Source organism: Diceros bicornis, chromosome 9 (genome assembly GCF_020826845.1).
Source record: "Diceros bicornis minor isolate mBicDic1 chromosome 9, mDicBic1.mat.cur, whole genome shotgun sequence".
Classification (NCBI taxonomy): domain Eukaryota; kingdom Metazoa; phylum Chordata; class Mammalia; order Perissodactyla; family Rhinocerotidae; genus Diceros; species Diceros bicornis.
The window spans coordinates 31,741,323-31,758,664 of NC_080748.1; the positions used below are offsets into that span (position 1 = coordinate 31,741,323).

The following is a 17,342-nucleotide window of genomic DNA, read 5'->3' on the forward strand; positions in this document are numbered from 1 at the left end:
GCTGTTTTGTCACTTATTTTCTGGTTCTTTTGCATTTCCTTTGTTTCTTGTCCCATTTGTTTTGGACTGCCAATTCAGTTTGGTTGTTCTGTCTTATGATTCTCCTAGTTTTCTCTTTGTTTATCATATGTGGTTTTAATTTGATTATTTGTTTAGTGGTTACCTTGAGGTTTGGGCGAAAAATCTTCTGTATGAGATAGTCCATTATCTGATAGCCTCCTATTTCCTTATACTAAGTCAATTCAGTCACTTTCCTCTTCCCCTTCTAAGTTGCTCTTGTTATACCTTATTCTATCTTGTGTTGTGGCTGTGTGTTTACAGTGATGAGGTTAAATTTATTTTTGGTGAGTTTCTTCCTTTGATCTTTGAGTTTAGTATTTAAGTGGTTGCTAACCTATTCCGGTAAAGATCTACTATTTCTCTGATTTTGTCTACCTACTTTTCTCCTTCCTCCAAGCTTTGTGTTCCCTTTCTCTTCTTGTTTTCAGGCCTGAGGGCCTTCTTGAGTATTTCTTGTAGTGGCGGTCTCGTGGCCATGAACTCCCTTAGCTTTTGTTTATCTGTGAGAGTTACTATTTCTCCATCATATTTGAAGGATATTTTTGCTGGATAGAGTATTCTTGGCTGAAAGTTTTTGTCTTTTAGTATTTTGAATATATCATTCCAGTCTCTTCTAGCCTGAAAAGTTTCCGTTGAGAAATCCGCTGAGAGCCTGATGGGAGTTCCTTTGTACGTTATTTTTTGTTTTTGTCTAGCTGCCCTTAATATTGTTTCTTTGTCGTTGACCCTGGCTAGTCTTACCACTAGGTGTCGTGGTGAAGGCCTTTGTCTGTTAATATATATAGGAGTCCTGTTGGCTTCGCTTACTGGTATTTCCTGCTCCTTCCCCAGATTTGGGAAATTTTCAGCTATTATTTCCTTGAATAGGCCCTCTGTTCCTCTTTCCCTCTCCTCTCCCTCAGGAATACCTATAATTCTTATGTTACATTTTCTGATAGAGTCCGATATTTCTCGGAGTCTTTCTTCATTTCTTTTTAGTCTTAGTTCTCTCTCTTCTTCCATCTGGAGTATATCTGTATTCCTATCCTCTAAAGTACTAATTCTTTCCTCCATATTGTCAGCTCTGTTCTTTAAAGATTCCAGATTCTCCTTTATCTCCTCCATTGTGTTCTTCATCTCCATCAGCCCTGATAGGTTTTTCTTTATGATTTCAATCTCTTTTGTGAAGAAACTCCTAATCTCATTTAATTGTTTGTCTGTGTTGTCTCGTATTTCGTTGAGTGTTTTTATGATAGCTATTTTGAAGTCTCTGTCATTTAGTTTATGGATTTCTGTGTCTTCGGGGTTGATTTCTGGGTGCTTGTCATTTTGTTTCTGGTCTGGTGATTTCATATATTTTTGCATTGTGGTTCCTGTGTTGGTTTTGATTTTCCTCATCCTGGAAGTCTCTGGTTGCAATTTCCACCTGCCGCCACTGTCTGGTGGTAAAGGGCTGTGTAGTCTAAGCCCCCTGCGCTCTGCCCCAGTTTTTCTGCTGCGATCCGCAGTTTTGTTTTGTTTTGTTTTGTTTCTTTTCCCCACTGCGATCCACGGGTCCAGTCCAGTTTATTCAGGTCTGCCTCGGACCGCTAGATCTGGTCGAGCTGCAGACTCCGGGTTGCGGGGAGGGGGGAGCTCTCTCTTTTGCCCTCTGGGTCCCTGACGTGGGAGGCTTCTCGTTTGCCCCTCTTTATCCGCTCTCTGGGTTGCTCAGATGTTGATGGTAGCCCTGTGGCTCCTCTGAGCCCTCTGTGCGGGAGTTTCCCACTGGCTGAGAGAGCCCAAAGAGCTACAGTTTCCCGCCGAGGGCCGCCCCTCCCCCCTCTCTGGGAGCCGCGCGGACCGGATCGCTGATCTGATGGGGAGGGAGCGGAGTTCTCTTTACCTCTCCCCACTTCCTCCGGGGGCCCAGCACGTTCCGCTCTCAGATGTGCGGCAGTGTGGATCCCTCCACTCCAGCTTTTGACTGTCTGGGATTCCATTGTTGGTCTGTGGCTGTTACTTTTGTTGTATTTTGTGGGGGAAGAATTCACGGGAAAGCTCACTCCGCCATGATGCTGACGTCACTCCTGATACCATTTTCCTTTTGCCTAAAAGACCTCCTTTAACATTTCTTGTAGTGAGGTCTGCTGGAAATGACTTCTTTCAGCTTTTTGTGTCTGAAAAGGTCTTTATTTTGCCTTCCTTTTTGAAAGATATTTTTGCTGGATATGCAATTCTAGGTTAACAGGGTTTTTAAAAAATTTGTAGTAAATTTATAGATTTCAGTCTTTTTAAAATTTCTTCCATGTCTAAATTTTTTGAACATATGGAATATAGTTATAATAACTATTTTAATCTCTTTCTCTGCTAATTCTAATATTTGTGTCAGTTCTGGAATAGTTTTGATTGATTAAATTTTCTCCTTATTACGGGTCATCTTTTCCTGCAGTATTTCATGCCTGCTAATTTTTTATTGGATACTAGACAGTAGGAACTTTGTTGGTTGCTGGATATTTTTTGTATTCCTATAAATATTCTTAAACTTTTTTCTAGGAACACAGCTAAATTACTTAGAAACGGTTTGATGCTTTTGGGTCTTGCTTTTAAGATTTGCTGGGTAGGACCAGAGCAGTGTTTAGTCTGGAACTAATTACTCACTACTGAGGCAAGACCTTTTGGATATTCTGCCCAATGCTCCATGAATTATGAGGTGAGAGCAAGAAATATTTGTGACCCTGTGTGAAGATTAGGCACTGTTACTTCTAATCTTTTTGGATGGTTCTTTCCAGGCCCTTGGGTAGTTTCCATGTATATATATGTGCTGATCAGTCCTCTGACAAATATTCTGGGGCAATCCTCTGCAAATCTCCAGAGTTCTTTTTGTGGAACTTTTTCTTCTCTTGTATTCTTCCCTGCAAACTCTAGATATCTTGGTTTCTCTGGAGTCTCAGCTCTGTTTCCTCAGTTCAGGAGGTCTGCTGGACTCTGAGTTCTCCCTGGCTGCACTACGGTTTGAAAACTTTTAAGGCAGTAAGCTAGGACAGTTATAGGGCTCACCACTCATTATTTCTCATTTTTTGGAGATCACTGTTCTTGTTACTTGATGTCCAGTGTCTTAAAACCTGTTGTTTCTGCATTTTGCCTGATTTCTTGGTGTTTCAGGTAGGAGGATAAATTGAGTCTCTGTCACTTTATTTTGGCCAGAAACAGAAGTCCCTAATGATATCTTTTTTTTTTTTTTGTGAGGAAGATTAGCCCTGAGCTAGCAACCGATGCCAATCCTCCTCTTTTTTTGCTGAGGAAGATTGGCCCTGTGCTAACATCCGTGCCCATCTTCCTCTATTTTATGTGGGATGTTGCCACAGCAGGGCTTGACAAGTGGTGCGTTGGTGCGTGCCCTGGATCCGAACCTGCGAACCTTGGGCTGCTGAAGCGGAGCGCACGCACTTAACCACTGTGCCACCGGGCTGGCCCCCGTAACGGTATCTTTTGATAATAAAATTCTTAATTTTCATGATGTCCAGTTCATGACCAGTGCTGTTTGTGTTCTGCTTAAGAAATCTTTGCCTACCCCAAGATCATGAAACTATTCTTCTGTATTTTCTTCTAGAAGATTTATTGCTTTACCATTCACATTTATGTCTAGAATTAATTTTTATGTATAGTGTAGGGATTGAGGTCCCCCCCCACCATATGAATTATGGTTGATCCAGCACCAATTGTTATATCGTGCAAACACCAACCAAAAGTAACCTAGTATAATAATATTAATATTAGACAAAATAGATGTCAAATCAAGAAGTATTGCTAGAGACAAATAGCGACATTTTATAATGTTAAAAGGATCAATGCAACAGGAAGACGTAACAGTCCTAAATCTGTATACAGCTAGTAACATAACTTTAAAGTATATAAAGCAAAAATTATTGACTGTCTCAAAGGAGAGCTAGATAAATTCACAGAATTGAAGATTTTTAACACATCTCTCTCTGTGATTATTAGAAAATAATCTGTAAGATTACAGAAGATTTGAATACAACCAACCTAATCTAGAATATTTCTGTACCCAACAACATTTTGTTTACACAAAGAATACACATTTTGCCAAAAAGATCATATAACAAACATCAACTGATTTCAAAGGATTAAAACAATACAAAAAACAACTTAATTTTGACCAATGTGAAATTAAACTAGAAATCAATAACGAAAAGATAACTAGAGGGGGCCAGCCAAGTTGCATAGCAGTTAAGTTTGCATGCTCCACTTTGGCAGCCCAGGGTTTGCAGGTTTGGATCCTGGGTGTGGACCTATACACCACTCATCAAGCCATGCTGTGGTGGCGTCCCACATACAAAATAGAAGAAGATTGGCACAGGCTCAGGGCCAATCTTCCTCACCAAAAAAAAAAAAAAAAAAAGATAACTGGAGAAACCCCAAATGCTTAGAGAAATTAAGCAACACTTTTAAAATATAAATTACTAAAACTGACTGAAGAAATAAAAAATCAGAATAGTTCTATATCTATTAGGAAAACTGAATCCATAATTAAAAACCTTCTTACAAAAACTTCCATATCCAGATAGCTTTACTATTAAATTCTTCCAAACATTTATAGAACAAATGCCAAGCTTACAAAAACTCTTCTAGCAAATAGAAAACAAGGGAACACTTGCCAACTTGTTTTAAGTGGCCAGTATAATCTTGATACCAAAACCTGACATTACAAATAAGGGAAAATCTCAAGTGAGTATCTGTTGAGCAGAGAGACAAAAATCCTAAACAAAATGTTAGCAAATCAATCTGGCAATATGAAAAAAGGATATACATCATTACCAAATGGGATTTATTTTAGGAGCAAGGTTAGTTTGGTATTTGCAAATCAAACATTATTCACCCCATTAACAGAATGAAGGAGTAAAATGGTATGATTACCTTAATAAATAAGGAGAATTTTTCTGATAAAATTCAACACCCATTCATGGCAAAAACTCTCAGCAAACTAGGAATAAAAGATAATTTCCTTAATCAAATAAAGGATATCTAGGGGGCCGGCCCCATGGTATAGTGGTTAAGTTTGCCTGCTCTGCTTCAGCAGCCTGGGTTCATGGGTTCGGATCCTGGGCGTGGACCTACATCGCTCCTTGGCCATGCTGTGGCAGCGACCCACATATAAAGTAGAGGAAGATTGGCACAGATGTTAGCTCAGGGCTAATCTTCCTCAAGAAAAAAAAAATTAAAAAATAATGGATATCTACTAACAGCCTACAGCCACATCATACTTAATAGTGAAATACTGATGATTTTCCCTCTGAGACTGGGAACAAGACAAGGATGTCCACTATTGCCACTTTTATTCAGCATTATATTGGAGGTGCTAGACAATGTAGTAAAGCAAGAAAAAAATAGAACATATAAAATTTGAAAAAGAAGAAGTAAAACTGTCAGATTCTAGAGTTGACATGATTTTGTGTGTAAAAAATCCAAAAAAATCTACAATTAAAATTAAGTGAATTTAGCAAGGGTGCTGAATACATTTATATGTATTTTAAAAATCAATTGTATTTCTGTATACTAGCAACAATTAGAAAGTGAAAATTTAAAAGATACTATTTACAATAGCATCAAAATATCAACTACCTAGGAATACGTCTTACAAAAGATTTGCAAAACATCTGTACTGAAAACTACAAGACATTGCTCAGAAAAATAAAGGCCTGAATAAATGGAGGGATATATAGTGTTGATGGACTGGAAGACTCGATATGAGTATGTCAGTTCTCCCCAAATTGATTCCAATCAAAATCCCAGCAAGTTCTGTTTTTGTTTTTTGTTTTTGTAGGGTGGTAGAGTGGAGGTAGTACTGATAAACTTTAAAATTTATATGAAAATGCAAAGGATCTAGAACAGCTAAGAGAGTTAAAGTGATCAAGTTAGTTTGATATTGGCCAACGATAGACAAATAGAACAGACTAGAGTCCACAAACAGATCAACTGATAAACAATCACCTGATTTATGAGAAAAGTGACAGTATGATGCAGTGGGGAAGGACTAGGGTTTTCAGCCTTTCATTTTAAACTTTTCTCTCTGTATGTTTAAAAGTGTACTCTGGGGGCCAGCCCGGTGGCGCAAGCGGTTAACTGTGCGCACTCCGCTGCGGCAGCCCGGGGTTCACCGGTTCGGATCCTGGGCGCGCACTGACGCACCACTTGGCAAGCCATGCTGTGGCAGTGTCCCATATAACATGGAGGAAGATGGGCATGGATGTTAGCCCAGGGCCAGTCTTCCTCAGCAAAAAAAAAAAAAGAGGAGGATTGGCAGGTGTTAGCACAGGGCTGATCTTCCTCACACCAAAAATATAAAAAGTGTACTCTTATAGAATATATAATTTGGTCTTATTTTTTTATTATCTAGGCTGAAAATCTTTATCTTTTAACTAGTGTTTAGTTCATTTACGTTTAACGTAATTACTAATACAGTTGGGTTTTAGTCTACTATTGTCCTATTTTTTTTTTTATTTGTCCTATTGGTTCTTTGTTTCCTTTCTTGCCTTCTTTTAGATTAACTGAATGATCTTTTAATGTTCTATTTTCCCTTCTGTTAGCTTTTTAGTTATAATTATTCCTTAATCTCTCCATGTGCATCTACATTTTTAGTTACATTATACTTTGTGTAACTATTTTTGTGTTGATTAAATAAATTTTTCCTTTTAAGTGATTGTCAAGCAATGATATAACTGCTCCCTCAAAGGTGGGGTGGAGTGCAAATACCAGAGATACCACTTCTTCAGTGAAGTCTTACTGATCTCATCAGTTAGGAATTATCCTAACTCACTACTTATTAATGAATACCTTAAAGATGATCGTTCAAAAGCCAGCTGTGGTCAGGTGCTATAGGAGCAGGATACAGGGAAGGCATCTGTAAGTGGGAGCCTAAGGAAAGTGGCATCTGTTCATTATCCTCATGGGAACAGTGGGCCAGAGGCAGAAACTGTATTCGTTTTAACTGTGATGACACTGTTGCGGTATTAGCCTGACATCTGTGGTTGCACATTGGAAATTGGTCCATGGTTTTCTGCAAAATTTGGACTGTATATATGACTTTTTGGATTGAGACTCTGTAAGAATTATGATGACCCTGAAAGTATTAAGAACCTCTAGATTGCAGCGATATTAACTGAATATGTTGGCTTAGCAAATTATTTAGAAAATGCTATGAGAATAACATTTATTAAAGGCTCAATGTGTTACCTTGTTCCAGATGCAAAGCACTTTATATTAATTCTCTCTATGTCTCTATGATTCCCTTTCTACAGATGAGGAAGTAAACAGACTCAGGGATATTAATATTATCCAAGAGACACAGCTAGTAAGTGGCAAAATTGGGATTTGAACCCAGATTTCTAATTCTGTACTCCTAACTGCAGCCACCATTATTAATGAAAAAAATGAATTTTGCCTGATAAATGACAAATTAGGAAAAACATGTGTATCTTTGTGAAAACTCAGCCCCACCAAAGGATACTTTGTATTATTGTCTATTGAGAATGTATGTAATGAACCTTTTTTTAATGACCTTTTTTCTTTCCTGCACATAGTTTGCATTAGAATATGCTCACATAGGTATTTGTTTTCCTTTTAAGAGAAGTAATTGTAGTGGTTGAGAGGGCACTTGATTTGAGCTAGCTGTGAAATTGTGCTCAGTCTGTGATCTTGAAGTCATCCCCCTGTAAAGTGAAGAGAATAGTACCTGTCTGGTCTATTTCAAAGAGTTGTCAAGAAGATCATACAACGTAGTGTATTTGTAAATGCTTCAGAAACTTGAAGTTTCCTTAAAAATAAGAAGACAAGAGTTAATACACTTTATAAAGTTTAAGAAACACTTTTATTTTCTGTGCAATAGGAATGCAGGAAAGCTGCCAATTAAATTCCCCTCCTGTGATTGTGTCCAACAGAGCCCAGTTTCAGAGGGGTTAAAACATGAGAGGAAATGTGCATGTTGGACTTGATGAAGTATGGTATATTGTGGCGTGTTATTTTTTTAAAGTTCTACAATAGAGTTCTCTGTCTTTGGAGGCCATTGAATTTATTTTATTCTGGTCTCTTTAATGTGCTAGGCTACAAGTGATTGATTTGACAGCTAGGTTTCTTTTGCATTCAGTAGTCTTTTTCAAATTTTTCTTGAAAGGTCAATGCCTTTTATATTAAGAATTACATTTTTCTTACTCCAGCAAGATGAAGGGGATGTCCAGACATTCACAGATGGCAAAGATCAGAAGTCCTGGCAGACATCACAAATGGAAAAATGGCCGTGCTGGATGGAAAGCAGACATTGGATCAGGCAATTCCTTGTGTGATTCGAAGCCTGAAGGTCCACCTGAGGCAAATGCAGACCCTCTGGGCGTTTTGGTAAACACGGATTCTGGTAAGCTAGATAGGAAAACAGCATGTTTAAAAGTGTATAAATGATGCTGAAGTTGATTCTTCACAGCATTGTTTGTGGAGAGTTTAATGGCAAATATGAAAAAAAGTAGAATGATACTTTTGTTTTTATTTTTAATACAAGTGTCTTATCAAAAACCTCATTTGAGGACATCTTTCTTGAATCTTGGGGATGGGTGCATGAGTCAGGCAGGTTATGGAAAAAGATATTTATTGGATAATTTCCATAGTATGATGGAACTTGCAAATTTTCTTAAGATTGTTCTGAATGTATTGATGCTGTAGATTCAAATTTGCTCAGTTATGTGAATTTTTTTCCCACCTATAAAATAGTAATTCCAGTGGAAGCCGGTATTAATAATGCTGCTGAGTGTGAACATAATCTCTTTGGGTAAAATATTAATTCATTGTATTTGAGTAATACTGTTCTTCCTCAGAACATAGAATATACTTATATGTATTTATAGTTTATCCTTGAATTCCCTCTAGAACTTAATGGGACAAGTTTACTCTTGCTTATAAGTTTAAAAATTAAAGGACCAAAATGCTGCTGTCACAAATACCAGTCAGCCTCTGAGGCTTCATTTTCCCTTGTGAAAAATGAAAACGTAAATGTAAATATTTCTAACACCTTTCCTTCCAGTAACATTGTGAGGCTTTACCTAATTGCATGTGCATCCTCTTCTGCAAAGGAGCATTATTAGTGAGTGGACTGATGTTACATTGGAGGTTTTGTTAGCAGGCTCTGTTCAGCTTGGAAGACAGTAGCTTCTATGATAATCACATGACAAATGATTGAACTATGGATGGCCAGAAACTGGGGGATAACTAATTCACTGACCGAATTAGGATGGAAAAGGATCTTGGCACAAAGGACTGTTGGGCTAAGAATAATAAGATAAAATTTAGTAGGAATAATAATAATAAATTAACACCAACTAACACTTACTGAATAAGGTACTTACTATGCTCTAAATGTTTTATGTATGTTAACTCTATTCCTCATAACAAACCTTTTACCTATGTACCCTTGCTGCCTCCATTGTAGAACTGAGGAGCACAAGGTAAGTAATTTACCTTAGTCATGCTGCTAGTTAGTGGTGGAGCCAGAGTTTGTGCTTAGGAGTCTGGCTCCACTTGTACACGATACATCCTCTAAATGTGAAGTCTAAATTTGTCTAAAAAATATGGTATGAGCCTAGGATAGTTGAGATGTGGGAGAGAGTTTAGAAAAGGCATCTTCTTGTCCTTGCTGATAGCAAAGAAGAGACAGATGACATTTTGGGCCAACACTGAGTTTACTCTTGAGCACTGTTTTTCCTTCAAAAAATGTTAGAGAGCCCACACCCTTCTTCAGATTTACAGTGTGTGACCTTGATGATAAAATACCATCTGCACCCAAATATAAACTTCGTCATTAACATACTTGAAACATAAATATGAAGACTGCCATTATAATCAGTAAGTTACTGATTTGAAAATTATGTAGTTCTTCACTTTATGCAGTTTTCTAAATGAACATTTGAAGGATTCAGTCACGTTGAATAGTCTTTGTTGTTTTCGTTTTGTTAACTTTGGTAGAATGGGTAATTATGTTTTCTCATTTTTAAAGAAATATTGCAGTGTATGTTAATCTGGTGAAATGCCAGTGAAAAGATGATTATATATCTTGCTTCTAGTTAAGCCTGTATCTAGGTCTTCAAGAGACACTTTAGACATGAGAAATAGTAAATACCTTCATCCTCATGGTAGAAAGCCTTCATTCAGGTTCCTAGGAGTAGTTGAATGACAGATCTCAAGTAATTTTGTTTTGGTTTAAATGTTGAAACCCTTAACTATACTGAGGATCAGAGAGGGAAACTACCTATATTGAGCATCAAAGATGAGAACATAAGTCTTCAAAATAAATATCTTACAAGTAAACTATAAATTTATAATATTCTTCTTCAAGGAAATCAAAATACCAATGACCAAATTATGGTAGCTTAATTTTACAGGAAAGATTCCATTTAAATTCGTGCTATCCTTTACCTGGGATTTCTTCTAGACTTTTACATCTTCCAGGTCAATGTTTAGACTGTTGGTTCTTCAACTTTTCACTCCAGGTATAGCTACAGAAAACCATTTTTTCACATGCCTTAAATATTCTCAGCATCTCTACTCTCCAGTAGCTTAGTCTGAGACCTGTTTGGAGGCAGCTTCCTTCACCTGGGGCGGAGCCAGCCAACCTTAGATCTAGTTGTTGTGCTCATTATTCACGTTGTGGTGACAGGCCAGCATTGTGATAATGCAGCCCTGTTCATGCTCTCACATGGCTATTAACACTTTTCACCACTATGCTTACTTTAAAAATAAAGATCTCCCAATTCCTTACATTTTTTGCCTTTATTCGTCTCAAAACCTTATCCAGACATCAGCATTCACGTTTTAGACAAGGTAACAGTTCTCGAGGATCTTTATAAACCTCGTATCATGCTTAGAAAATTATTGCCTGAGCTCACCTTCTTTTTGTGATAGTTGGTAGTATGTGAACTCTCATTAATTATGCAGATGCTTTAAACTGGGGATTGACATTTTTTCAAAAGGAAAGCCTGTCATTTGGAGTCTTCCAGCTTATCAGTTTTGAGTATGGCCTGTTGTCACTAGATTTCCATCATGGTGCTGTGTTTTTTATTTCGTTGTATGTTCTGCTAACTAGTTAACTCAAGGTGTTTTGTTTTTTGTTTTAAATCTTTTTTTTTGGTATCTCATTTGTTAGGACTATGATTATTTTGTTGCTCTTGTTTAAATATATATTCAACAGGTTTTATGGCTTTCCTGGCCTGTGCTTTTAATGTCTTGTCTGAGCTAGAAAGAAAGGAGCTGGTCAGTAATGTGGCACCGAGCATCGCTGACTGCAGTGTCTCTGCATCCGCAAAACAAAAGGATCCAACTTGTTAGTCGTTCGTGATAATATGAGTATAGCTATTGTCATAGAACACTGGGACATCAGTCTAACTATGCACTGACACAAGCTAGGTAGCCTTCTGTTATTTAAAAGGTAGCTGTTAGGGCCGGTCCCGTGGCTTAGCGGTTGGGTGCGCGCGCTCCGCTGTTGGCAGCCCGGGTTCAGATCCCGGGCGCGCACCCACGCACCGCTTCTCCAGCCATGCTGAGGCTGCGTCCCACATACAGCAACTAGAAGGATGTGCAGCTAAGACATACAACTATCTACGGGGGCTTTGGGGGAAAAAATAAATAAAATAAAATTTAAAAGGTAGCTGTTAAAGTAAGAAAATAAGCTGGCCTACACATCAGCTGTCATGAATACCCCTTGTTAAATATCTGTTTTTGAGTGTCGTAAACTGCAAAGCAAAGTTCTTGTTTTTTAGGGTGACTTTTTCAATATATAGCGTTTTCTTTAGGAGACTTAATTTATAAATTTTCTTAGTGCAAGAGCATATAATTGTGTTTTGCTCCCTAAAGGCAATAGGAAATGGGGGGGAGAGTGGGAGGAGAGATAAGTAAAGAAATGAGTTGTAGCAAGAAGCCAGATGGCAAGTTTTTACAATTAGTGTTTAGAGTTGGGCAAGACATTCAAAGGGCAATTTTTTTTTTGCCATTTTCATTTCAGTAGGGATTTACTGAGGTCCTACATTTTGCTTGCCTAGCACTATAATTCAGAGAAATCTCTCCTTGCCTTCATGAAACTTATAATCTAGTGATAATTTTTTAGATTACTATTTTTTTGGTCCGTGGGAACATGATGAATGAGAGAGAGAGGTGAGATTTACCCAAAGAAAAGTGTCACTCACTAAATATTTTAATAGTAAGAGAAATTATTTGAGCGCTGGTGTTTTATAATCATTTTAAAGTTTGATTTTATCATCTCCATTGCTAATATTTTTATACTGGTATTTTTAGTTTAGAGAGATGTTTTGACTGTTTTTAGTAAAAAGTGAGTGAAGTTTGTTGAGTATTATTTTGTCAGCCAGTACAATGCCTTCAGCATAGTCTTTTCCAGATTGTTGCTAAAAATGCTTATGTTAGATAGAACTGCTAGGTGGATCTGAAGGACTTTTTGAGATGAAAAGTCACTGTGAGGATGTTTTGATAGTGCTGAAAGGATGATACCACGTTTCAAAGCGTTGTTACGTGTGCTGGATCCCCAAAGTGTACCTGAGGGGGAACAAAGTAGGGGAATAGTTGTTCGATTGTGTGAACTCCTAACTCTTACCCTTGGGGACGCAGTCAAGTATAGTGAGCTTTGCAATATTCCTAGTAATGAGTACACCAAACACCCGGATTGTGGTTTTACCATTCTCCAACTAAAGGAACCTTGGAGAAATGATTGATTGTAGGGCTGGGACAGGGAAAATACAAGGTGAGCCTAGAGCATCTCATACAATGCCAGAAAATAAGAAAGTACTCAAAAAACATCAGGATGTGGGCATGTCAGAAGGATATAGGGAACAGCTGGAAAGTGCTCCCAATGGCCAAAGTTGGAACAATTCGAGCCACAAAATAGTTAATAGTAGATTATAACCCAAAGAATAAAATAAGTATCCATGGGCCGGCCCCGTGGCTTAGCAGTTAAGTACGCACGCTCCGCTACTGGCGACCCGGGTTCAGATTCCGGACGCACACCGAGGCACCGCTTCTCCGGCCATGCTAGGCCGCGTCCCACATACAGCAACTAGAAGGACGTGCAACTATGACGTACAACTATCTACTGGGGCTTTGGGAAAAAAAAGAGGAGGATTGGCAATAGATATTAGCTCAGAGTCGGTCTTCCTCAACAAAAAGAGGAGGATTAGCATGGATGTTAGCTCAGGGCTGATCTTCCTCACAAAAAAAAAAAAAGTATCCGTGAGTCAATACTGATATAAATAAATATGAGGGAGGAGGGTTTCTTACAGAAGAATTCCAATTAATAAATGTAGAAGAAATGAGGGAAATAGAAAGTCACCATTAGAACACAATAATAATTGTTTCAGACAAGATCCACCGAAGAATGGTAAAATTAGTGGCAAAAACTTTAAGGTAAAATAGAGTATTTATATAGTCTCAAAATATCTCCCCCCAAGTATTAATTACTGTGGTGGTTTTAACATATGTCCAAAATTTTTGATATACCATACTCCAAGAAGTGCACTTAGTCTCCCTTCCCTTGAATGTATGCTGGACTTAGCGACTCATTTCAAGAAATAGAATAATGAAAGAGAAAAATAGTAACTTTATAGTGAAGAAACCAGGCAGACCACCAAGTGATCAAGGTTAACATCACCAGTAATAAGTCATGTTGATATCATGGACCCCCTGATATGATGTAATGTAAAATCCATAGCCTCAGTCTAATCATCAGAAAACATCAGTCAGACCCAAGCTGAGGAACATTCTACAATAACTGACCAGTAGTCTTCAAAAGTATAAAGTTCCTGAAAGACATGGAAATACTGAGAAATTGCTACAGGTTTGGAGAAGACACATATAGGGAGTCATGATGAGTGAATGCAATGTGATATGGTAGATTGGATCCTGGAACAGAAAAAGGACATTAGTGGGAAAACTGATGAAATTACAGTACAGCCTGTAGTTTAGGTAGCAGTATTATACCAGTGTTAATTTGTTAGCTGTGATAAATGTACCATGGTTATGTAAGATGTTAGCATTAGGGGAAGCTAGAGGAAGGACGTGTGGAAATACTCTGTGCTATCTTTGTAACACTTGTGTAAATCTAAAATTGTTTCAAAATATAAAGTTTAAAAAAAAGGGAGGCGAGAAAAGGGGCGATATATAGGCCAATTAAAGCCTTGCCCTCCACTTCTTAAATTGAATGGTGAGTAAACACTTTCCTCCAGTATTTATTTCTCTGTATTTTTCTTTTTCTATTATTTTCTGTTGACCAAAGTAATACAGAAAATGTGAGAAAAAACTGAAAAGCATAAAATAACCTACTTTCTTAACTTATAGAGATAGCCACTGCTCACATTTTGTTGTATATCCTTCCAGTATTTTTCTTATGCACATGTATATGATTATTTAAAATAAAAATGGAATCATGTTATTAAAAAGAAAAAAGAATGAGCTTTGAATCCGAACAGAACTAGGTTTCTATCGTGGCTCCACCTCTTTCTACCTCTGTCATTCTGTACCAGTTAGCCTTTTTGAAGTTATCTTTACTCATTCATGCAACAGTTTGTTCTTCAAATATTTGTTGAGCACTTATGTGCTGTTCTAGGCTCGGAGCATACAGTACCAAACAAAGCCAAACCCCTTCTCTCCTGTAGCTCATGTTCTGGTCAGGGGAATTACAGTAAATAAATACGGGTTGATATAAGCATCATGAAGATGAGTAAAGCTAAGTAAAAGGGTAGAGAATGGTGGTTGGAGAAAGGAGTGTGCTATTTTATGTAATTAGTGAAGGCATCTCTGATAAGGTGACATTAAGAAATCTGAATGAAGTTAGGAACTGATACCTGAGGGGCTAGCTTTCCAAGCAGAGAAAGCAACAAGTACAAACACCTCATGGTGAGAGCATGCTTCATGTGTTCAGGGAACAGCAAGATAGGAGTGGAGTAAGCTGGGAAGAAAGTGGTAGCATTTTAGTTAAGAGAAAAATGAAGGACCAGATCAAGTAGGGCCTTATAGGCCAGGAAAGGACTTGGGAATTTACTCTGAGGTTGAGCAGAGAGGTGACATGATCTTGTTTATGTGGTTAGGTAGAGAATAGACTGTAGGGAGCAGTGGCCAAGGTCATATCAGGGATATCTTTTAGGAGGCTTTTAGAATTGTCCAGGCAAGAAATGTTGACTTGGACTAGGGTTGTAGTAGTGGAAATAATGAGAAGGAGTATGATTCTGGATATATTTCCAAAATAGAGCTGACAGTATTTGTTGATAGATTAGATATGGTATGTGAGAGAAAGAGAAGAGTCAAGGATGATTGCTAGGTGTTGGCCTAACCATTGGGAAGGAAGGGTTTATTGAGATGGAGAGTACTGGAGGGCATGTTTGGAGTAGAAATCAAGTGCTTGTCTTTGGACATGTTAACCTTTGAGATGCCTGTTGAACATCAAAATAGAGATGTTGAATGGGCAATTAGGTTATTCTGGAGTTTAGGGGAAAATTGAAGGCTGGAGGTGTAAGACTTCACCAGCGTCTAGTTAGTATTTTAAGATTTGAGATAAAATGACATCATAAGAGGAGGAGGAGGAATAAAGAAAAAAAGGTTGCTGAGGATTGGAACCAGGGGCGCTCAAGAATTTTGGGAGTTAGTCAATGAGGAGAATTCAGTAGGGAGACTGGGAAAGCAGACCCAAGTGAAAAGGTTCTGGAAGCCAAGTGAAAAAAATGTTTTAAAAAGTAAAACATGATTACTATCAAATGTTGTCGCTAAGTTAAAATAAGATGAGAACCAAGAAATGACCTCTAGATTGGCAACACAGAGGAATCAGGTGAACTTGGACAGAAAAGTTTCACTGGTGTGGTGGGCCTGAAAGACCGATTGGAGTAGATTCTGGAATGGGTCAGACAGCTGTAGGAGATTTCAGGCTCACATGATTCTCCTGGTGAATTATATAAATAGTTGTTTGGAGTTTTGCTGTAAAAAGGAACAGAAAAATGGGGCTATAGCTGGAAGAAGACATTTATGTTAGCATTATTATCGACCATCGAGACATTTTGGTAGGATGGCTTCATTTTAAGAAGAGGACTTGATACATCTGTAGGAGATATTCTAGCCCGCTAGTTAAGAATTGGGATTTGGAGTCAGATAGCCAGGATTTAAATTTGATCTAACTGTTGTATAGTTTTGTTACCTGAGGGAAAAGTTACTCGGATTCTCTGAATTTTGATTTCATCACCTGTAATTAATACTGAAAGTGATATCTTATAAGGATTAAGTGAGCTCATGCTTTTAAAGAGCATTATAGTCAACTGTGTTGTACTTTTTGGCACCTCTCTTTGTGTCTTAGAAGGAAATAGTAGAATTTGGCCTATCATCATTCAAACAATGAGATAAATAGTCTCCATACTAATACCATTGTATATAGTTTTTTAATCCACTAATAATTTATATATATATATATAAAACTGCATATTTTTCTTTATTAATTCAGGAAAAAAGGTAATAAATTAGCTGAAAACTGACAAGGAGCAGTTTTTGGAGGGTGTGGTGCTGGGTAGTTGGATGGGTGGAAGAGAGAGGGTTTAACTTCATCCACCAGAAGAAGGTGGTAGGTCCATGTTCACATAAGAATGTACTCCCATTTCCTACTGGCGTGTTTTGGTTTCCTCTAGGCTGACTCGGTGAACATGAAATGCTGTCTTGAAACATTTCATATTGGTTGTGGGTTGAGTTGGTTCATTACATAGACAAGTTACTTATTGTCTTCATTCTTCAGTCAGGCTTTATTTTTATTGGTTGTTTAGAATAGATTTAATACATTTTTAGAGCTGCCAAAAAGAAATGTAATAGGTGGTGTCCTGGGGCTACAACTAGGCTCGCTGGGCTCTGATCAAACACTTTACCTTTGGCAAGCTCTTCAGTACTTGCTGAATTCTCTTGCTTGGCATGTTTACTTAAATTCTTAGAAGTTCTAAACAGTAAAAACTTTGGGTGGATTCATTTCAGTATAGCTGTTTGACTAAGCCTTTTTCTATAAAATGGTTTAAATATTATTTGTGCCCTCAAAACCTGTCTTAAAAACAAGAAAAAAGGTGGATAGTTTTATATTTATTCCTAAATCTAATTTTCAGAGTCAGTGATCCTAACCCAGTAAAGTTAAATAAATTTATAGCCTTCTTACTACCTTAATAAAATTAATTGATAGCATAAATAAAATAAATTAATTAATAGTGTAGACTGTATAATTAATTTAGAGAAGGCCCAAATTCCAT

General features: G+C 37.6%; 1 protein-coding gene across 1 annotated transcript in view; it reads left to right on the forward strand.

Moving 5' to 3' along the window:
• The window catches only part of NUFIP1 (nuclear FMR1 interacting protein 1), a 48,128-nt gene that overhangs the window by 21,341 nt on the left and 9,445 nt on the right, over positions 1 to 17,342 (forward strand). Inside the window, exon 7 of the mRNA XM_058548204.1 lies at positions 8,253 to 8,446. Coding sequence (XP_058404187.1) covers positions 8,253 to 8,446 — 194 coding nt within the window. The remainder of the gene's footprint in view (positions 1 to 8,252; positions 8,447 to 17,342) is intronic.